This window comes from Excalfactoria chinensis, chromosome 4, assembly GCF_039878825.1.
Source record: "Excalfactoria chinensis isolate bCotChi1 chromosome 4, bCotChi1.hap2, whole genome shotgun sequence".
Taxonomy (NCBI): Eukaryota; Metazoa; Chordata; class Aves; order Galliformes; family Phasianidae; genus Excalfactoria; species Excalfactoria chinensis.
In genome coordinates this window covers 9,976,024-9,999,239 of record NC_092828.1, presented here as the reverse complement: position 1 = coordinate 9,999,239, position 23,216 = coordinate 9,976,024, and the positions used below count along the sequence as shown (strand labels likewise).

General features: G+C 37.1%; 1 protein-coding gene across 15 annotated transcripts in view; it reads right to left on the bottom strand.

Moving 5' to 3' along the window:
- ABLIM2 (actin binding LIM protein family member 2) overlaps positions 1-23,216 on the bottom strand; it is a 135,951-nt gene that overhangs the window by 54,198 nt on the left and 58,537 nt on the right. For all 15 annotated transcript variants that reach the window (XM_072334236.1, XM_072334243.1, XM_072334248.1 and 12 more), the window contains exons 4-7: positions 20,773-20,888; positions 16,479-16,605; positions 15,046-15,139; positions 2,474-2,561 (exon numbers count right to left, since the gene is read on the bottom strand). In XM_072334236.1, coding sequence (XP_072190337.1) covers positions 2,474-2,561; positions 15,046-15,139; positions 16,479-16,605; positions 20,773-20,888 — 425 coding nt within the window. The remainder of the gene's footprint in view (positions 1-2,473; positions 2,562-15,045; positions 15,140-16,478; positions 16,606-20,772; positions 20,889-23,216) is intronic.

Below are 23,216 nucleotides of genomic sequence, written 5' to 3'. Positions count from 1 at the left end.
GCTCTGTGCAGCCTGGTCTGGTGGTTGGTGACCTCGCACTTAGCAGGGAATTGAAACTGATTGATCACTGTGGTCCTTTTCAACCCAGGCCCTTCTATGATTATGATCGCGTTATACTCACTGTATTCAGTGGAAGTGAAACGTGCGTACCCATATGAAATAAAGATTTATCTGTAAATTTTAATAGTAAGAAGGAACTTTTATGTTTATGCTGGTCTGATGTAGGACATGACACAAGATAAAGCATTTCTCTACACACACTTAAATAACAGTGCACAGTACTCTTTCCAAGTAAATGGGAAGTTGAGAACTTGTGTGTCATAAATATTAAATATTTTTACTGGGTGTAGAACACCAATAGGAAATGCTTTGTTTTCACAGCAGTTTGATAATTTTCTTCATCAGTGGATTTTGGAAAGAAGATAGAAACAGAAAGTCTATTTCCCAGAAGGCAGATGGAGAGCATCAGAATTTGTTTCACAAAAATAATCCAGATGAACTCAGACTAAAGCAGTACAAGACTATCTGTAAATTCAATCTGGATACATTAAGTTTACTAAGTTTTTGAATTTTTTTGAGGATGGAATTACCAAAAAATGGTTTAATAGCACTTTCAAATTCAATGCTAGTTTAAGTTCCAATTATGAATGTTGCCCACTGAAAGAGTTTGCCCCAGATGTCACACAAACACAATTTTCCCAATGCTTTTAAATAGAAATTAGATTATCTTCTTTGAATGACTTACTCCAATATGAAGTCACACAAAACTGCCTGGGAAACATTTTCATGTAGAAGAAAAAGGGTCATTTCCCCCAGAGTAATCTGCTGGCTGACTGCTGAAGATTTAAGGTCTGCAACACCTTAGGTAACTTTAGATCAGTTTAGTAAAGGAATGAAGAACGTTCTTATAAATCCCCGGGTTTTAGCTAACACATCTGGTCAGGCAGTCCACATATCTAATCACAGTTCTTTCACAAAGTTAACATCGGTTTCTAATGGAAGCTGTTCTTCATCAGAAGACAAAAAGTGTATTAAAAAAGTTGCTAGGGATGTTTCAAGCACCAGAAAATACACTGATTAAGATGGCTTCAAATTAATAGGACTTGAGCATAGTTTGTAATGATTTGAACTAAAAATTAGCACAAAAACTAACAGTCATCCTTCAGATAAACTGAACTTAAAATTTGAATATAGTCGAGTTTCTGAGGGTTTGAAATCTAGAAACAAATTCGTACTATGATATCTTTTTTAAAAACATTGATTTCCTGGGGGATTTTAGTACTGCTAAGCTACTTTGCAATTCGAGGAACCACAGCATTCTCTGGCTCTTGAGAAGGAACACATGAGCATAGACCAGGATCATTATGTCCTCTAATGAGCTAGTTCTTGTAGTAAACCAAACAGACAATATAATTGTCATTTTGAATAATCTACTAAATTATAATCAGATCTTACTGTTGCGTTTTAAGGTCTAACTTTCTAGCTTAAAGAATGTTTTCAAAGTACACTTAAAGAAAACTGTGGGCAATTGTATAAGTTGTAATACAGATCTGGACAAGCATGTAATTTTGAGATAACATATAACTTTGCGTTTCCCACATCTTACTGTTTCTCTTTTCTATCTTGCTTTGAGAACATAGGGCCAATTAAAGACATAGGCAAAAGCCTTCATTATCCCTGGAGATTGACCCTATATTTAACCTTACATACCTTTTTTACTTTGATCAAGTTAGTTCAGTTAAAATTTTCTACATCTGAAATGCAGATTTTAGTATTATTATGATATTTTTTATTATTATTTTTAATGAATAAGTTACAGAGCTATTCTTCACTATTACCAGTACAATTTCCTGCCAAGGAAAAGTGATTTTTTCCAGTCCAAGCTTGTGGTTGCCTCTGGTATTAATCTATTGTTTGGTAAGGGCTTCAGATCCATGGCATCCTCATCTCCTCTTTTCAGAGGTAGTTAGGTCTTACTGAAGAGAATTTAAGTAAGGATCAAGATATTTTCTCCTTGTATGCAAACAGGTAATAGGCATAGAATTGTTCCAAAATTTGCAGTGGCAGCTTTAGGGAACCTACTGTACCATGTCTGTATTAACTTTTACCTGGACTACTTGTAATATCTGAAAAATCACATTTTCCAGTAAAAGGAAAATTTTATAAACATCACTGTCAAGTAGTTTCACCTGCAGGACATAACTACTACTACTTATTCTTTCAGTGATTCACACTTGCTATTGACTGACTGAAATTAGGAGAGAAGTAATAGTGAATAAGAAGCAATGGGGAGGAGAAGGAATTGAAGTGTTTTTTCACTTCGGTTTTGCTTTTACCTAGCCTATACGTATCAAACTTCACTTCGTTTGGTACTTACGAAATGAGAATACACATAATGCAACTCAGTCATGAAAGCAAGCATAAGCAAGAGGGCCATGATGCTAAGTGTTACTGCTTTGTTTGTTTTTTTTACCTTGAAGATACATTTCTTCTCCTTCTGCAAACATCTGACTGCACCTGACGCATCGTGCACAAGTAGGATGATAATGTTTTTCTCCTGCCTGCCCAGGAAAAAGAAAAAGAGAGTTGAGTAAGCATTCTGGTGAACTGTGAGGCTTTTTTATGAGAAGGGACTCTTTTCCCATCAACTAGAATTAGAGTAAATCAGTTAATTTCAATTAGTTGAATCTCCTATACATTGGCTATGCCTATTTATGATTATATACATTTAACTTTATAAAATCAAACTGTGATCTTCTCTACCCCATGAAAGTTACCATGCAATAGTTAAATTTGTGAATTCACAAAACAGAAAACAGTTCTTATAAAATTACCACATTTTCTATGTAAACAATCATACTGTGCACCAAGTGCAAGGTAGCTTAGGACTTACCTACACAAGGCAGATGGGAGGATATAACCTTGAGTACAGATTTTTAAACTCACTTATGCCCCTTACAACCCAACTATATACATACTCTTAAAGCATATCAAGAAATATTTTGTGTGAAGAATCAAGGGATCTCCAAGAAAGTGACTCTACAATTTCTGGGCAACCTCTTCCACTTCTCAGCCACCCACTCAGTAAAAAAGTGTTTCCTGATGTTCAGACAACTTCTTGTGCTTCAGTTTGTGCCTACCGCCTCTTGTCCTGGCACCATACTCCAATAAAAAGCAGATGGTTTCATCCCCACTCCACTCTTCCTTCATGCACACACCCCTTTATCCAGAGTTCTTGCATACAACTCATGAGGTCTCTATGGAACAGATCCTTGTTATGTTGAATAGCCCCCAAAAAGGTCCTGAATATGCTCCTAGTATTCCTTGCTCTACAAAAACACCTACGGAGCCAGAAGCCAGATCGTGGCAACCCTTCTATGTTCTCCTTGACTCCACATCCTGCAGTGCTAGACAGAATGGCCCACGACTTTTGGCTTATGCTCATTGCCACTTCTATTAAGAACAAAAACCAAGAGACCAAGTAACTCTAAAGTTATGTGTGAGTCCAGAAGAAATTTCCTTGAATTAACAATAGAACAAAATGTTCTTATGTTGAATGTTTCATAAACTGTGAACCTGGAGAAGGTTGAAACAGACATTAGAACTTTGTGTTCCATTAACAAGTTACTCTCAACTACTGTCCCACTGTCTTTGGAAATCATTGCACCTTCTATTCATCTAGAAATTTAACACTGTTACTGCAAGAATTACTACTCAGTGCTTTTCACTGAGTGAATGAAGTCACTAGTGGCACTTATATTGATGAACATGTTCTGAGTCTGGAGGCTATTTTGCCATTCATAATATCAAATACAGTAGCATTATAAATGTAGGTTAAAGAATCTTTGTTTTCTACTTCACAGAATGGTTTGAGTTGGAAGGAACCTCAAAGACCAACATGTTCCAGATCTGCTGCAATGAGCAGGGACTCATTCCTTGAAATAAAACCTATCACATCAGAATTACTATCTTGAAATAAAAAACCCAAAAATGGTTCCTTTTTATTATTATTTTCATAGAACTGTTTGTGCACACTGCTGAGTGTTTTCTGTGGCTTTAAAATGGAAGATGATTGCTACTTACTATGGCAACACCTAAAGTTATCATACCATTAAGTATCAATATAGGGTTTAAACTGCACAGGTTTTAAACTGTTTCCCTGAATACCTGTGTTTAAGGACAGAAGGCTATTGAACTATCACCATATAATTTCATAATATCATGTTGAAAAGAAGGATTATTTTTCTTGGCAGATTCATTTTTCACAAACTTTCCTAATGCAATTCATAGCCTCAATAATTCAGTAGATAAAGTTCCCAGGTAAACACTATCCAAGGGAGTTCAATTACTCCTATGCCAAAATAAACTGTCAGAATACATTCTCATATAACCTGCACTGTAGCATGCAAAATTCTGTTACACTTCTCTTCTAACCAAAGCACAGAATACAAGACATGCCAGAGTCTTTATCAGTAAGTATTTAAAACTTCACATTTTTGTAAATAGGGGAGTTTAATGCAGAAAACAAATTCCTAACCATATGTCCACTTCTTTGCATAGTTTGAAAGCTGAGCTTGACAGACTGCTGTCTCGGTGTTGTTTGTTTAATAAAATATCAACACTCACAGAGGCAACATTAATCTCTGAGGCATCTCTTATTGTTATGAGATTATCATAGAATCACAGAAAATCCTGAGTAGGAAGGGACCTGCAAGGACCACTGAGTCCAGCTCCTGGCTCCACACAGGACCACACAAAAATCAAGCTGCATTTCTAAGAGCATTGTCCAACCAGTTTTCCACAAGCACTGAGCCAAAATCTTAAAGACAGGCTCAAAGCAGTCCTAAAAACTCTGAGAAAAAGCATTATGAATCACTTCATTCTTTCTTGGTAAGAGGTACCATGTCCTATGGCAATTCTCTTCTGTGTAGTTGGTGAAGTTTTTTGGACAGTCAAAATGAGGAACATATTTATGTCGATTGTAGATGACTGACAAGTCCCCACACTCCCCGCTGAAAGCATGAGGGGCACCACAGTGTTACTGAATGTCCTACAGTGCATCAACAAGCAAACCCAAGCTTCAAGGAAAGCAGGCCAAGCCTTTGCAAAATGTGTTTACAGCCATGTTTTCTCATTTAGCATACATTGTGGCTTGAAAACACAGAAAGGAAAAATAAATAAATAAAAGATCCTGATGTGATAAGAGTAATTCACATAATTTAAAGTACAATTTCCAGACAATTAGGGGAGTAGTCCTAGAGTCTGTAGGGAACTGAGAGCAGTAAGAACATCATGCCTGAGAAACATGCAGCATAATTTGTACCAGAAAGAATAACCACTAAAAGTTGGGTTCTAAATTAGCTGTCATCACTCAGGGAAAAGATATTACATTATTGTAGACAGCTCAGTGAAAACCTCTGCTCATTCTTTAGCAACGGCTGCAATAACTGGTGAAGTCATAAAATATATAAAAGAATGTATACAGTAATTTAAACTCTATCATAATGACACTGCTATTCTGGTGTCTCTTGCCATTGTTGGAAGTCTAACAGGTGTAGTTTTTTACTGCAGGTGATGAGCAGTAACTACTTAAGGATTGACACTTGAAGGATTGAAGGATTGGAAACAGAGTGGCCCAGAGCTCAAATTGTAAACTAAGACCTGGGAAGCAGACTCAAGATTTCTCATGACTGTCCCATGAGTGAAGCATAAGTACATTACATCTCACTGTGTTACTGACTAAGTAAAGTTATATGTAAAGAGAAGATAGAAAGTAGACAAAACCATTTGATGTGTTAAATAATTAAACTTGTAACTACTTGATTGCTGTCCTGACAGTGAAAGGAAAACTGTCTCATTATCAAAACGCATGGTAGTAACTGATGTCTTTTAACACAGGAAATCAAATACTCGTTTAAGTGGAAAAAGAAGTTAGACTACTGAGACAAAACCATCATATTAAAACACATTTCTATGTTAAGGAGATACAACATAGATTGCTGTAATATTAACTAAGTCTCATTTTCTGAGATGTCCAAATCCTACCATCCTCATACTCTAAAATCTCTAAATGAAATCCTGACTGCACACTACTTTGAACAAAGATAACACAGGTCAACCTGCAAGGTTATGTGAAGGCATGGAGCAAACTGCATGACCCAGAAACAAATTCAATAGAAGACTTATGTTGAGGATTCTTAGTTAAATGTTTTCACATTGAACAAATCCACTAGAGAGTTAGGTCATCACTAAAAAGCCACCTGTTCAAGCAGAGGAAAACAGAATGAAGCATAAAACATCCAACAGTCTAAACCTTGGCATCAAACAGCTTCTCACAGTGAAATGAACCAAAGATTTTATTAAACACACAACAATTAAACACCTGCTCCTTGCTTAAGTGGGAGTTACTACTTGCTAGGGAGGGGAGAGGAAAACAATTTTGTAGTATTGATGGGCAAAAGTTTAAAACTTCAATTAGACTATAAATTGTTTTCTTTTCTATACTTTGTCTCCAGCTTCCTTAATTTCCAATAATACGGTTTACATTAAAGGTCACTGAGATTTCTGCAGGCTTAATTAATAATTCAGGTAGTAGTAGAAACAACATTCAATTTAAAGTCAGGAAGTGAAGTGCTGTTCATCAGCCACACGCTAAGAATTCTGCCACCGCATGCACGAAGTGCCACAGTGAGTGGACCGTACAGTCTCTGTAAACAGGAATCCATTTACTGTTTTCAAATAAGTGTGATGACATTCAGAAATTAGATAAACATTGCTGCTAAAAGTAGATGACTGCGCTCAGTTGTCATATAAAATATCCATTCATATTTATAGTAAAGCCAGATCTTTGCTTATGCTACAGAAGAACCCGAAGAATTGCTCGGAAGTAACTGTATACAATAATGGTTAACTTAGTAAACAGCTGCATGTCATCTACTGATACAAAGGGACAGACAACATTAACAAGGCAGAGATATTTAGCACGGTACCTATTGTTCATGTTATACAACAACACTGAGAAAAGTGTGAGAGTCACAAGACAAAAGGAAAATTATGTGGAGAAAAACTCTTACTAATTCTCTTAGTCACAGTGGACCTGACTCACCACTGAGTCACTGCAGCAGCATGCCAAGGCAAGTAAACGGTTTTAAATGGGTTTTACACCAGTGTAAATGTTGTGTAATGTTTTGAATCAATCCTTCTCCTCATCTTCTTATTGGATTAATTTCTGAACCCATTCAATGCCAAGAAACAGTCATTTGAATTGTTCAACCCATGCACCTACAGCATTACTTACATCTTTGCATGTCTCACAAGTACAGTTGTTTCACATTGTGTCTTGGTGCTGGCTCATCCCCCCTGTACTTTGCAGAGCCTTGAGACTTCCCACCCACATTTGAGTCATTTTTACTCCTTCCCACGCACATTTTATTCTTCTAGATATAAAGCGCAGAATCAAATGTACCATGAGGGACATTTACCTCAGAATCAGAGTAACTTATTATATATACTGGACAGATAAAACAATACGTTTCTAGTGCTTAAGAGAGATATAAAAAATGAATAAATGTTTTAAAGGGAATAATTAAAAAAAAGCAAGAACAGAAAAGGCTCAGCACTATGATGACTGCAGTCTCATTCTGTGACATCTGCAAACAAGTTTTCACTAAGGAGTAATGTCAGCGCTGCCACAATCAGGCAAAAGCTGGAGAAGTTCAACAGAGCAATTTTTCTACAGACCTTGTTATACTATCGTGTAAATCAAAAAGGTTGAACATGCCTACAATCACTAATTTTGCACTCAGTTGCTTTTGTTATGCAATGAGTAATCTGCCCCTTTTGTCTTTTTCTGCTCAGCTTTGCAGATTTGCCTTCCCACCCACTGAGACTGGAAGAGGCTTCTGTTTTCCATTTGCTCGATTACCTCCTTCATTTCTTTTCAACTTTCCTCTCCCACTCCTTCGAACTCACTTGTGGCCCACGACAAGCTGCAGCTGGCTCTCAACTCTACCACCCCTTGATAGGGGAGAGAGAGAAACAAAAGAGAAAGATGACTTGCAGACATATTTATCTTCCTTTTCAAGTTTGCAGCTGTAGATTTAGCCCACCCATTTCAGACAGGAAGAATGAATCTGCAACCAACAGTGAACAGCCCTGGTGAGGAAGAGTGATGTATCAAATGAAGGCAGTACAGATCTTCTCATGCTGGTTGTGGTGGTCTGGGTTACAGACATCTGAGGGCAAAAGCTGTCTCTCGTGTGCCTGAGCGAGGGCTGAGATTTTGGAACTTTAGATTTAGCTGGGACCAGAAATGCTACTGTCATGTGCAGAATGGACAGTAATAGTGCTTCCTGGAAACAGGAAAGCACTGCTTTCATATCCATCTGTACATTTTTGAGTACTATATATATATATATGCAGAAAGCTGGGAGAAGGAAAAAGCTGTATAGGCTGGTTTCCTGCTAATAGCAAACAGAACTTTGTCAGATGGGCCAGAGAATACCCAACATGCTTTATCAACAAAGGCACTTGTCAGTAAGTGCACATATTGCTACACCGCTGTCACAGTGACAGGAGAGAGCTGGAGGGATGCTGGTGTGATGCAAGATGCATCATGGATGTACTACAGGTCACTGAAGAGAAGCAGCGTACCTAAGCCACACATCAGAAGGCACACAAAGACAGAAATTATGTGAGGGATGAGAAACCAAAGACTTCCAAAATGCAATCCTTCCTACTGTCAAAACATTCAAATGCTAGCAAAGACTGCGAGATAATCATGCATCACCACAGCAACATGGTGCTCAGAAGGGCACTATAAGTGGCATGCTATCTGCTCTTTGTATCTAAGGCTCAGAACATACAGGGTAAACACTTACTTTGATGCAAAACTGTCTTAAGAGATTAATTAAGACAGACAAAACTAATTAATGAGCTAAACTAATTTGTATTATGATCTCTTATGATAGTTAACTGATACTGCATTTTTGCATTAAAACACAGCAGTGGACACCATTCACTTGCCTTCCAAAGGACTAACCACGAGCCTGGAATATAACTATGCACTAAACCTCCATCACAAACAAACCCACACAGGTACAAGTGCATAGCAACTCCATCAGAGATCTTTTCCAAATTCTCATGAGAAAAGAAAGTACACAACTGAAAAAAATATGTATAAAATAAAAATAAATCAGTAGTAATTATTACCTCTGTATGAACCAGTTCCCAAAGATTGAACTTCTCTTTTGTTTTATTCAGAAATAATTTTGAGAATCTCCAACTTTGGTAAAAATCTGACAAGGTTTAAACTATCAACAAAAGCTCCTCATTGTGCTTACTCAAGAACCCTAAAAAGTGACTTACAGGGTAAAATTCTGCAAACAGTTCCTTTTGGTATACACCAGATCTTCCTGACTTCTGTGAGGTTTTAGCAGTTCAGATAATAGTAATGGATAAGCATAGTTCTGTATCTCCTTCTGGAGAGAACAGATTGTTGCAAAAGGGAAAGAATGAGGGTGGGACGCAGATAAGGTGAATGAACCCAACATATTGCAATCGGTCTACAGAAAAGGTTAAAAACTAAGACTGACAATATTTACATGCTTATTGATTGTATTTCTAATCATATCTGTTTTAAAGGAAAACATTCAGCTGACAGCACTCACCCACCTGAGTTCAGATACCTTGTGCCGATGATTAACCTGAACTTGCAAACCTGCAGACCCAGACTAACGCACATAGCACCAAAACAGAGACAGCTTTCTAAGTGCAAAATGTCTTGCATCTCAGTAAGCATCAGTCATTGAAAGCTCTAGTTAATGTTTCCTACCTTCAGTGGATTCCTTGAGCAAGAGCTAACGCTGATTTATTTAGCTGTATCTTTTCCAACAGTTTTCCTTCTTCTCTCGTGATGGAGAGAACTGTCATGCAGAGCAGTATCTAAGTAAGGATTAGTACAGACACTCAGATCCTTCTGCTGCTCTGACAGCCTTCTCCAGGCTGATCATGCTACAGGAAATACTTCATGCACATAGACAGAGTCACTTTTACTACATGCTTCAGCATTAATGCCTGCATTGTAAGCTGCTGGAGCACCTTTCACACATCACTAGGTTTTGTTGTAAGTGAAACAGCAGGGTAACAGGCATTTCAGAACAAACCATTTATTCCACACTGTGGGCAGAAATTCATGCACCCCGCTGTAAAGAATTAGTCTCGTCTCTCTGCTGCGCTGAGACTTTTGAATAGGGAAAGGCAATTGATTTACAAAGTAGATGTGGCTGCAAACAACTCAACCCTAAGGGCAAAGCAAAAAGCAAGCTACTAAACAAATAAATAAATAATCATGCTTTAATTAATAAGTTTCTGAGGTATAACTGCCATTTAATTGACAAATACATAATTGACATTTCTAGTCTAATTCCTGTCTAGTGTCTACTGCATTTGTTCCTTCATTTTCAAGTAGCATATGGTTGTGATGAATAGATTTTTTAAAATATTGATTATATTTTATAGACATTTACACATACATGTAAAATGGAAAAATGTTAACTCTTCCTTACCCCATATACTGAGTACCATGCTGCCATTTCAGAGGGAGCAGTTGGACCCATCATCATGATTGGTAAATGATATGGTCATTTGCACCAGCTCAAGTCGGACACATATCACAGCCACAGCTGTAAATCAGAGGATGATGGTAGACAGAAGTCTAGTCAAGATCTGAAAATATCCCTCTGTCTGCGGCCCAGATCACAAATTAAAGCAGTAATTGGTTTGCATGGAAATAAGCCTCAAGAAACCTTTCCAGAAATATATAATTCTCCAATATTTTACACTATCAGCTTTTGTCCACCTTGAACTCAAAGTACCAGCTTCTGGCAGTGAAGAATCATCTTGAGCATGGAGGCCTGCTAAGGGGCAGCTCAGCCTGGTGAGAACTGCTGCAGTTGCCTATCTAAGCAATCACATCCAGTGATTACAGTCCACAATGTATTTGTAATCAAAACATCTCCAGAGGCTGTCTTTGGCTGTGAAGGTTTCATCTAAGGACCTAAGAAATTGTTAGTTGAAAAAGTAGATGAAGAGAAACGCTCCCCAAGTCATTTCTTACAAGGGGCTATCTGTAGTAATGAAGCTGCAGAAAGAAAAACACCTTCAGAGCAAGCTGTCTCAGGGAAGCAATTTTCTCTAGAAATGGAATTACTAGCATTGGCCATGGTAGTGGCCAGTCATTCAGAGCACAGCATCCATCCATGCTGAGATGCATGGATTCTCAGGGGCAGTGGGCACTCACGATGACTACCAGTATCACAGTTAGAGTCTGGAGCTGATTTTGATAGGAGAAGAGGAAATGGTTTCAAACTAAAAAAGGAGATATTTGGATTGGATATAAGCAAGACGTTTTTCACAACCAGGTTGGTGAGATACTTGCACAGGTTGCACAGAGAGATGGTGGGTGCCCCATCCCTGGAGATACTCAAGGTCAGGCTGAATGGGGCTCTGAGAAATCTGGTCAAGTTGTAGGTGTCCCTGTTCATCACAGGGGAGTTGGACTAGATGGCTGAAGGGTCTTAAAGGGTCCCTTCAGACTCAAACAGTTCTGTGATTCTATGATTTTTAGGAGTAGAGAAGAATTCAGCTTGTTCATTTTAGCAGAATTGAAGTTGACAGGGACTAAAACTGGTCTCTGTGAGTTTTTCTTAGAGTTCCTCAATTAAAAGGAAAATATCAAAAGAGCTAGAAATCAGTCTTTATGGGGAGAACTAGCAACTATGGACTGACCACACACAAATAGAGAGATGTTGGAATTGAGATTATTTTTCTAATTAACAGCTACAGAAAGAATGTGTCACTGGCTGCCACCCAACCCTCCATCAGCTCCCTCAGCACCTACACAGGCTGTTCTGAGGAGGGAGACAGGAGAAAGGGAACCTGCCTTTGTCCCCTCCAAGTAGAACACAACTAGGAGATTGACTGAAGATCATTAAATAAACTCAAATTGTTTTGTAGAGTGAAAGGAGTTTGTTCCAGGACCTGAGTTCCCATGTGAAATACAGAGTATTTTTATATCAAGGCAATTACACTTATTTTGTCTATTTTTATGATATGTTTATTAGTACAAGTTGAAAATAAATAACTGCTTACGATATTAAAACAAACAAACAAACAAAACAAACAAACAAACAAACATATTTTTAGTGCCAAATAGATTGAAACACAAAAAAATGGGGGGAAAAGGGGGAGTTTTAAAGTCAGAAGCTTATTATTTTAGAAAGTGTTTATTTTCTGTGCTGTTGTATGAAGCTTGCTATTGCTGGGTGGGGAACAGAGCTACGACATAAGCTCATGCCCTGTGTCATAGTTGTAGCACAAAGGGTTTACCCTAAAGGCTTTCAGTTGCACTGCAAGTTAAGTCAAACTACAAAGTAAACTACAGCCATATGTTGCTGCTCATTTGAGGTGGTAAGTTTACCAGTATAAGTGGTCAGACAAAAATTGTTTCAGTTTTCTAGTACAGGGTGAATGTTGCATGAAGCAGTGCTCTTTAGGTGTTCAAACTAAACCTTGCCCAAACAAGCACCGCTGAGAAGAGTTTTTGTAAACAGAATAGCAAAAAATGTTGCCATTTAAAGCAATACAATAATTTATGGTCTCTATAAATCAGAAGTTTAGCCTCATTTGTAGCTTCTTCAGTACAAGTTCCCTGGGAGACTGGGGAAAGGACAACGTGGACTGAAGAGGATGACATGAGGAAGAAGTTAGAAACAGCTATCCTATGTTTGAGTTTCTTTACAACATGAAATGGAGCTGGCCCTAAGAAAATGCATTGAATGAAGAATTTAAGTAACTAAATCATAACTGTATTTGGCTGGCAGCCTCTAAAATCAACCACATTTTTATAATTTATCAGTAATTCACAATAGTTGACTCTCCCTTCCTCCGCTGCTGAATAAACACTTTAAATGAACAAGTGTTGGAAAGGGAGACAGCATTTTAAAATCTGGGCACAGAACAATTGTGGAAGCAGCTGTCCTCCTGACATTATCTCAGAAATCAGAGATGGAAAAAATCCTATTAGGTCATATAGTCCCGCCCTTTGTCATTGCAGGATTGTTCCCTAACGTAGATTTTCCAGTGCCTTGTCCAATCTAGTTTTAACATGATCTAAGTGATAGCTTCCAGCAGCTCCCTTGGGGGACTGTTCCTCTGGCTGAGAAGTATCACAGAAGATTTTTTTCCCCTTCTTATCAGCAATTTACCCTATTATTTCTATGTCTCTCTGGATTATATCTGACAACACAGAAATGAGTACAGAAGTACTGAAAAATACTTCAGGATTCCAAGCAGCTCTACCAGGAAATGTATACAAGGACAAGCAGCCACAGCTACTTTTTCTTTTTGCCCTCCTGATGAGGAGACACGCAAGCATCCCAGCAACCTGAACAGAGACAAATACACACTGAATGTGACACCGTCCAGACTGAAAAGATCAGCCTCAACTCCAACACACTGGAATAAATCTTTCTGCCTTAGGCAAGCAAAAACTTAACTGCATTAGAAATGGACGTGGTCTCTGTGTTCTTTCAAATTGGTTTGCTTGAGGCATAAGTTTTTAGTCTCTCCTCCTCATGATACAAGGTATGCACTACCTCCTTATTCACCACTTTCACTACTGACACTACAACTCAGTGACCATTTTAAGTGATCCCTCAGAGAGATTCAGATGCTGAATAGTAATGTACCTGTTGTAATCCATTGCCTGCTTCAAGCTAACTTCATCTTGGCTTTCCTGTATGGAAGTGACACTATCTGATGCTGCTGTGATTTTACATGTTGCAAAAGTCCTCTCTTCTACTTATCTCCTCTCTGTTTTGAAAAAGTTTACAGAATCCTGCATCAGTACTTTTAGCCACATTTAAATATCATAGGTTTCAATCATCATTGCTCCTAGCCTTCATCAGTACCAAAATAATAAGAGTATCAATGCTACCATCTCATTTATTTATTTATTTATTTATTTATTTTTCAACAGAGGAACACTGCAAATGAGTGGGAAAAGGGGAGACAATTAAAGATGAGAAATATCCACTGACCAAAACCTCACCTAGAACTACAATGACCTGCATAATCAGGGATGGTCAAATTCCTACAAAATCTTTAAAGAATGATCTTGTCTAAAGTTTACTTTGCTAAATCTGTAACAAAAATAAGGAACCAAACTGTGGGTAAAAATCAAGTAAAAAGAGTATTTTTTGTACATATGTTATTACAAGTCGATTTATTTTCTGAGATTTTATAAAACATTTCATAAAAACAATTGGAAAATGCCTTTCATGCATTAGCCAAAATACCTCATGATGCCAACAAATATGGACTCATTGCTCCCTTCTACTTGCCTCTTGATCCCCCCTCCATAGCTACTACTGTCCACCATTTGGATAATTATTCTGTGCACAGCTTCTAGAAGCTTTGGAGGATGCCTGTTGTGACCACTTTCCCAAAACTGCAGAACTGAGTGGAACGAACAGGGATCTGAAGAACCTCTTTCGAACTCAAACACTGCTAGGGCTTGATTGGATCACTACAGACAGACTCAAACTCTATTTAGATCAAATGATGCTGGGTCACTTATGTGAAAATCTGGTTCTGAAAAAAGCACCTACACTAAACATCATTCAGTTTTACAACAACAAACTCTAAAAACAAATCTAAAAAAACAGAATAAAAGCAACAGAAGAATATAGCTTGCTTCTGGGTACAAAAATACATTTCAAGTTACTCATTTTACTTTTTCATGCATCTGATAATGCATTCACTTCCCACTTCTTCTACTTGAATGTTCTCCAGTACTATATTTATTCATTTAAGAACTTAATTATAAAACTATTAAAAGAAAAAACAAAAACAGTCATAAATGTCATCCATATGATTTCATAATTAAACTTGTGTTCACACTCATTTGTGAGCATAAATATATAAAGCAAAGAGAAATTCTCTTTGCATACATTATGATTTGTTTGAGTGACAGATTCTCCTTACCTCAAGCACTCTTCCTGTAATATATTTTTCACAATTGTCACATCTGATACCAAACTTTGCATGATAGTCCATTTCGCAATATGGAATGCCATCCCTACAGAACAAGGACAGACAACACATAGATTTCTTTATGTGGGGTTAGAGGTTTTCTAGGAGATTATACTGCTAAATACGTTAACAGTTATGACTGAAAAACATGAAGAATAAGAATCAAAGTTTTAGTGTTTCCTTTTCTAAATAGTTAGAAACAGGGAACTTAGACAACTTAAAATGAACTTGTCTGTTAATTTCACTCTTGGGTCACAATTTCACAAAATTTTACATTTAGATCATCAAACAGATGAGTGAAAAGAAATTGCTCTAGAAGAACTGGAGATTGTTCTAATATTGTAAAATGCAAATGAAGCATAGTTAAGTACATTTAGTGCATTAGTTCATAATATGCTAGAAGAACCCACGATTGGATGGCAAATGCTCAATTTTGTTGGGCTTTTCCTTGAGGAAAAATAAACATAATATTTTGTAGTAGACAAGTTGGAATGCTAGAGACTAACTTATGAGTAATCACAAAAAAAATCTGAATTGATTGAAAAATGGATGTTTCTTCTCTTCAGTTTTATTTGTTTGGCATTTAGTTTATTCAGGAGAGTTGAATGGGATTTAAGACAACGTGAAACTATACTTGGGAACACCCTTTTCTTAAATACTGTATTCTGAGTCTCCAGTGCACACTCTGAAATTAACTTGTATTAATCCAAATCCAAGGAACCACTGAAAGTCAGTGGGACACTGGCTGTGAAGCCCCGTCATCTCTGAATCTCTGGGCGCTGGTGATTGAGTTATCTGTTTAGGAAAATTTTGTCATAACAACATAATTCTCCAATGCAGAAATTAATCCCAGTTGCTTTGGCCAGTGAAAACTCTGTATCTCACCAGACTGATATGAGTGCTGACATGAGACTTGGTCTCTGTGTGTGCTTTGTGCTAACTCTTATTGCTGTCATCAAATTCCATCCAAATCTGATAGCACAAGTGTCAAGCAGCACAAAGACCCAGTATATAACTCCTTAATGAGCACTTACGTGAAACACATGGAAAGGATAATATCTGCTTGTTCACATTACAGAATCACATACAGCAAAGGCAAACACAAATAACAAAGGGCACGTCTGCAGAGCCATGAAGCGTACTCCACCCACTGGCTTCCTTTAGCATAGATGCTCTGGTAACTCAAGGTAAAATGACAAATTCTGTTTTATTCATTTGATTATTTTTTTTAAGTGATTTTAATACAAGTTGAGTAACACCTGGTAATCTTTTATACCTCCCCAAACATTTATAAAGACAAACGAAAGGGTATGCAACACTGAAGTATTTACTTGGTATCAGAAATACGCTGAATAAAACCCTCTGAGCTTCCCCACTCAACTTACTTGCTGATGTACTCTGCGTTCAGTAGCTTGCCACATGTATTGCACTTAAAACAGCCCAAATGCCAGTGTTTGTCCAAGGCAACCAATGACTGCCCATTTTTTATTTCTGAACCACAGCCTCCACAATCTGCGAGAGAAAAATCCAATGAGTGCATCACATGCTTTAAACACCCTGCAGTACAAGAATCAATCTGTGTCCTAGTAACAGCTTGCACATGCTCTAAAGCTTGCTGCTGACTGCTCACAAATGGATGACAAGCAGTGCTGCCCTAATGTCCTACATGGCATGAATAATCCAACAAAGTAAGAAGTAAACCCTGATAACTTACATTTCTAGTGACCTAGGTTATATTTTAAAGTCTTTATATACTGTCTAAAAAATGTGAAAGTTTTGCTCATTAAGCTCTAAAGTATTGCAAATCAGCTCAATGAGATTAATAATAATAATAATAATAAAAGCTAAAATTTACAAGATCAAAATTAACTATTAATTCTTTTTGTTAAACTTTTCTTCCAAATCTAACAGTTTAACTCATAATTCAAATTTTTTCTGCAACTGGGGAAAAAAACTAAGCTGAAATTCTGATTTGAATTTCTGTTATCAGGAAAACTATATAAAAATGTGTAAGGCATTGCAAGTTCCCAAACAGTTGTGACGTTGGATAAGCAACATGTGAAACTGATGGCTGACTATATACTCATTACTTACAGAAAATCACATATAGTCTGGATACTATTGACTACACCAGTAAAACATAAAACAACTCTTGGGCACTAAGTGCTCATGACCCTGTCTCATGAAGCCACATAGACATGGAATTTGAAGCTCTATACTCTACATGAACCCTCAATTATCCAACACAGTCCAGGTCACTTTCTTTCTTCACTTTCTTCAGTTTCCCATCTCTCAGTTCTCTCATAAAATGTTAGAACATTCAGATTCACAATACATGGAAAACATCATTGCTAAACTGATTCTAGAATCAATATCAGTAATCTATCTTATCTTCTGTTTGATATAATTTATTTATTTATTTATTTTCTTTTGGATGAATATACCAACAGTTTGCTAGGGAAAAGACAAACCAAAAACACATTAAAGCTTTGTTTAGTGATTTCAGAGAAGAAAAAACATCTTGCATGGAAGAGAATATATGCAAAAGCATAAAAAAAGATTTATCTAGTTATTAAGAAAGAACTCCAAACACAGGATCTCATTAAAAGACTTAAACAGTCCTCTTAAAAACTTTCTGAGTTAAGCTTCTATTTAGTTGATGATGTGATCCTAATGAGACACTCTGCTAGTGCAATTGCAAATATGTAATTTCTCAGCACACAACAATAAAGGGTAAATCTTATTTTCCTTTAGTGGATTTGGAATGGATTAAAGGAGAAACAGTATGTCTCTTTAGTATCACTCTGTAGAGAACCAATACGTGGAAACAGATCAGCACAAAAGAATATGCAGCACAGATTAGAACATTGGAGTTTTGCTAATAAAAGGGAACATTTGGGTACATGTCTGTATTTGGTCCCATAAGACAATAAATGTTTCAGTATGTATTCTTTAACTGCAATCAGAAAGTTGTTTGTGATCTTCTATGCACTAGAAGTGTATCTGATAATCTAATTTAATCTTATAGGTTGAATGCTTATTTTGCCAGCTTAACACAACACAGTGTGATCAGAAGTCATTCAGCTTCCATCTCGCTTAAGCCTGGGTGGGCAAAAATGCAGTGTTTTGTGGTCTACTGTTTTATTGCTATCTGTTGCTTTCTCTGTTAAATTCCAGGTAAGTAAAACCAAATATAGTGGTTTCTATGCCAACAGTTCCTGTTTGAGTGATGTTCTTGTTTTTCTGTCTTGGATGTAGCATCCTTTGATGACTCACCTAATTTCATCCAATAACTCTGCAGTACACATGAATTTACTGCTACATATTGATATTCTCCCCAGAGTATTCTTTCAACATTATCTGCCACAAGTTGCTTTCACATCTAATATTTTATAAACTAAACTAACAAGTAGGTAGTTATTTATATAATAATAAAAAATTCAAGAACTCAGGCAGAAAGTTGGTATTCGACATTCTTTGTTTATTCCAAATGTAATGCATGAAAGAGGTGAAAACCAGAGGAAAATAGAAGGGCTGGTTAGAGAGGGTTGTCTTGCTGGGAGCTCAGTGGGTCTAAAGAACTCTAATGAGAGCATTCTTGAGCTCAATTTAGAGAGCAATAGGCTGACGAACAGCTTCCATAAAACATATCAGGCAATTCTAAGACAAGTATAAAACCAACATAACTGTGGATCAGTGTAGTACTTGGTCCTTGACTCAGTTTGCATAAGGAGATGTTTCTGTGCACTAGTGGTCTTCCATAAAATTTGGTAAGTCACTCCAAAAGTAATGTCTCCTACTTATTTCCATAGAAACTACAACAGCTACAAAGGGCACGGTAACACTATTTGATAGAGAAAACTCTCAGCTACAAAACACTAATTTTCAACACAGTCACCACCCTTAGCTGTGAATTTTCACCAGCGATGAACAAAAGTCTGCATGCTGCTTGAAGTAAAAGCTGCACCAGTGGAGGTGATCCACTGTCACTGTCACCACCACTGAAACTCACTACCCACTGCCTCATCCTCTGTTTAATCTCCAAAAACATTTAGTAAGCAATGATGAATGTCAATGGATGCCATTTGTTGACACATCTTTGCACCATGCACACTTTCATGTCAGACACCATCTCGTCAGACTGCCCCTCTGCTGTCAACTGTCACACAGCAACAAGATGTAATGGAATATTGATGGGAAGATTCAATCTCTATTTATATCCCACCAACATCTGCTTCTGACATCATGGGCCAACATAATAAAGTTGGAGGCATTCCTTGCAGAGTAACTCTCTACCAAACATTCTATTCCCTACCCTAAGGAGGAATTACTCCACTGTCATAAAGGCATGCTTCCAGGGCTCATTCTTTCTGAGGCACATGGTTTGCTATGGGTCTGCAGGTAAGGAGCTGCTGTACCCGTGCACTGGGGAGGCATGGTGCAGGGACCTGAGGGAAATTAACTGGGGAAATAAAACACAAGCAGTCTCTGTAGCATGTGTGTGTAGAAAGATTAAGTATATTAAAGGATTCTGTATTGCAGATAATCAAATAAACTTGCCCTGTCAGTACTTAAACAGGGAAATAATTTCCATTAAAGTCAAAGCCAGTTTTCCCATAAGAAAAGGAGACAAATAGATAACACGCTATTAAAGTATGGATCTACAAATGCAAGCCAGGTATCTAATATATCTCAAATAAACAAGAGGAAGAACCAAAAAGAGACAGCCACTGCCTCTGCTAAAGAGAATAGCATTAGCAATAGAGGAGTCAGTTCAGTGTTGTGCACTGCATTTACACAGCAGCATTTGCTGACAAAGAGCAGAAGGGAAATGGTGAAAAGTACTGCTAAAATAAAAATCTGGAAGAAGGAAAAAAGAAACATAAAGAAAAAAAAGTATTTTCTCCCTTAAGGGAGGTAGATTCTTACACTGAAAGATAGGCAGTCTAGGTGCTCTTTCCTCAGTCATGCCAAATTCAGATTGAGGTGACAGTCAATAAGGACATTTCTGCATTCATTACTTGATAAGATTACTTTTGCTGCTCAGTTACTCTTTAGGATGTGTTTGAATGTTAAAGTATGGCAGTTTCTCATGAACAAATGAGTACAGCAAGAAAGTCCAGTGCAGCAATGGCACTCTGTGCTCAGTTTTCCTGAAAAAAATTGATATGAGAAGACCATGCTTCACTGTGGCATTTGTTATCTTCTGATAGTACACAATAGTATCAAGGTCAATGCAAATGCCTCTCTGGCACATTGTATACACTCCCTGTTGTAGTATTCGGACATGAAATTACAATTATGTCTGTTTTCCAGGACTGATTCAAATAACATATGATGAAATCTCAAGTTGGATTTCATTTCAGTTGCAGTTGGATTAAACCCTTAAATCTATTAACATTTATATTATGCCCTGTTTCAAACATTTCAATTTACTTCCATTATAATCAAGTGTTCTGAGAGGTTCTGTGTATTATTAACTCTATAATGGTGCTGTTTGTGTTTCATTTAAGTATCAGCCTTTTTTAGAAAATTGTTGTATGTTTCTTTATATCATTATACTGTAGTTGTTGACAGTTTTTGTGCAGCATAGCAGTTACAAGTGTCAGTGAAAAACTGGTTCTTCAAATACGGGCAAGCTAGAAAGTAACAACAGAACACAACACAACTCCTACTTACTTCGCAAGTTCTGTACAGGAAATGAGCCAGTGCTGCTGGAAGGTGGCAGGGAACATTTCTGGCAGATGCACTCTTTCCCATTAAAAGTTACCCGGTCACCCGCAGGGAAAGGCAGCCTACAACAGAAGAAACAAAAGCATACAAGTTACATTCAATTGCCCTTATTGAAGTAAACTGCATTTCCATAACAGAACTTGTTGTTACTCTGATTGCTTTTTCCCTCCTTGATCAGTTCTCATTTACAATATCTCAGCCAACAGAGGCTAAAGTATTGAAGAACAGACTATGCAGCTACATAAAAACAAAACCTAAAGATACACACACAGAGCACTCAAGTGCAAGGTCTTGTGTACATAAGAAACATATCATCAGCAATGGCTGATCACTAACAGGATGAGTTATTACAGAATGAAAATTAAATTGGAATTACGGGGATCTGATATTAAGTTAAAATCCTGCATGAGAGTGATGATTTTTATACCTTAAAGATGACAGCATTTGTCCTCTCAATACTGACCATATCAAAGTTGTTTTCATAACCTACTTAGAAAGCAAATATCAGGGGAATTCCTCATCAGAGAAAGTACATCCCTCATAAAAACCAATAGTCTACGCTTCTTTTTTACCCTAAAAACAGCACTACTTAGACTTAATTAAATACAACCTTTTAATCCGTGCCTTTAAAACAACAAACTTTCTGCTATGATCTTTATTCTTCAGGCATGGAAAATGCAAAGGTTTTTCTATTTCTAAGAGCACCAGATGGACAAATCATTTTATTTTATTTTCAATTCAGCAAAGGGCGGTGAGGATTTAGAACCACATTTCACTCCACCCAAAAGCTCAACTAAATCACTAGCAAGATATCAAAATATGGCTTAAGTGGGGCATAAACATATTGCAAGCATTCTGCATCCTTATGAAGTGCATCTGATCAGATTAATTCATTAACATTTCATTAGAACTCTGTACGACATTCCCCCACAAATGCTATCAAATTTATACCAAATGAGATAATATCTTTGCTGCAAAAGCTGTACAGATACTGCTTGGTAAGCATAAACATTATTTAATTACTTATAAAGAGAACAAAAGTAATGTTATCCTTTGTTGTTTTTTTTTTTAATACTGTTGCTAAAATTCATTTTAAACCATCTAGATAAGTATTCAGCAGTGTAATCTGTTTTGGACCACATGTAATACTTTAAAAATTATGAGGACACATGCAACTTAATTATCATGATATCTTTGGAAATCTCATTATTAATTTTGCTTTTCATTTATTTAATTTTTCCTTTACTAATGACTTAATACTCCAAACATTTTCTTCCTTCTTACTTAACTAAGTAAGTAAGGATGATAGAAGGACCAGATCATAGAATGGCTTGGGTTGAAAAGGACCACAATGTTCATCTAGTTTCAATGCCCCTGCTACGTGCAGGATTGCCAGCCACCAGACCAGGCTGCCCAGAGCCACATCCAGCCTAGCCTTGAATGCCTCCAGTGATGGGGCATGATTCTGGTACAAAGAATCCCAAAGCCATGTTAGCATAGAAATAGGAGGCATAAAATTCTGGCTCTTCAACAGAAGACTTTCTATGATGAATTTTACTTTATAACCTGATTATAAGACAGCACTATCTCTAGTTATGTGATGGAACCAAACCTTACTGGCCAATATTAAGTCTGTCTTTTCTTGCATCAGTCCAGCAAAAGCAAGCTGTTATGTATGTTATGTATAAGAAATATTCTTTTTAGGTCATAACTATTACTTGCAATGGATTTTTATACCACTTAAAATCATCAAGTCTTCTAATACATGGAATAAAAGAAGGGTTTTATGAACATCACTGAGCAGTTGATGTTGGAAAGGATCTCTGGAAGTCATCTGGTCCAAGCCAGAAGTTTATTCAAATGTTACATACAGTAATTTTTTTCATGTTGATAAAGATGATTAAGGACTAATTATTAAAAACTGTCTCGATAGCAGAGTGATGTAACCCAAATTCTCCCAGATTTCTCCTTCCAATGAGAAAGACATCATTTAATCATGTATTCACTTCAATTAATTATTACAAAAATCACTTCTATAACCAAGGCCTATTCATTTACTTCAACAGGCATTAGCCAAGGAATTTCAGCTGTTCCAGAACTGAGAAAAGAAATAATCTCCTGAATATTTTTAGGAAGATATCTCCTTTTAGTTTACAGATACAGATTTACTAAGATTGCTAATAATCTACTCAAAATTAAACCTCCACAAGAAGATAACCTGCTCCACAGATGCAATCACACAACTACACTGTCACACAACTACCCCGTTATCTTTCATACTTACACACCTTTGCATTCCCTGAGCAAGATGTTACCATTCACTGTGGTTCACCATAGTCTTCAACAGCAGCGAGGCCATTGAATCAATCAATGACCCAACTGGACCATTG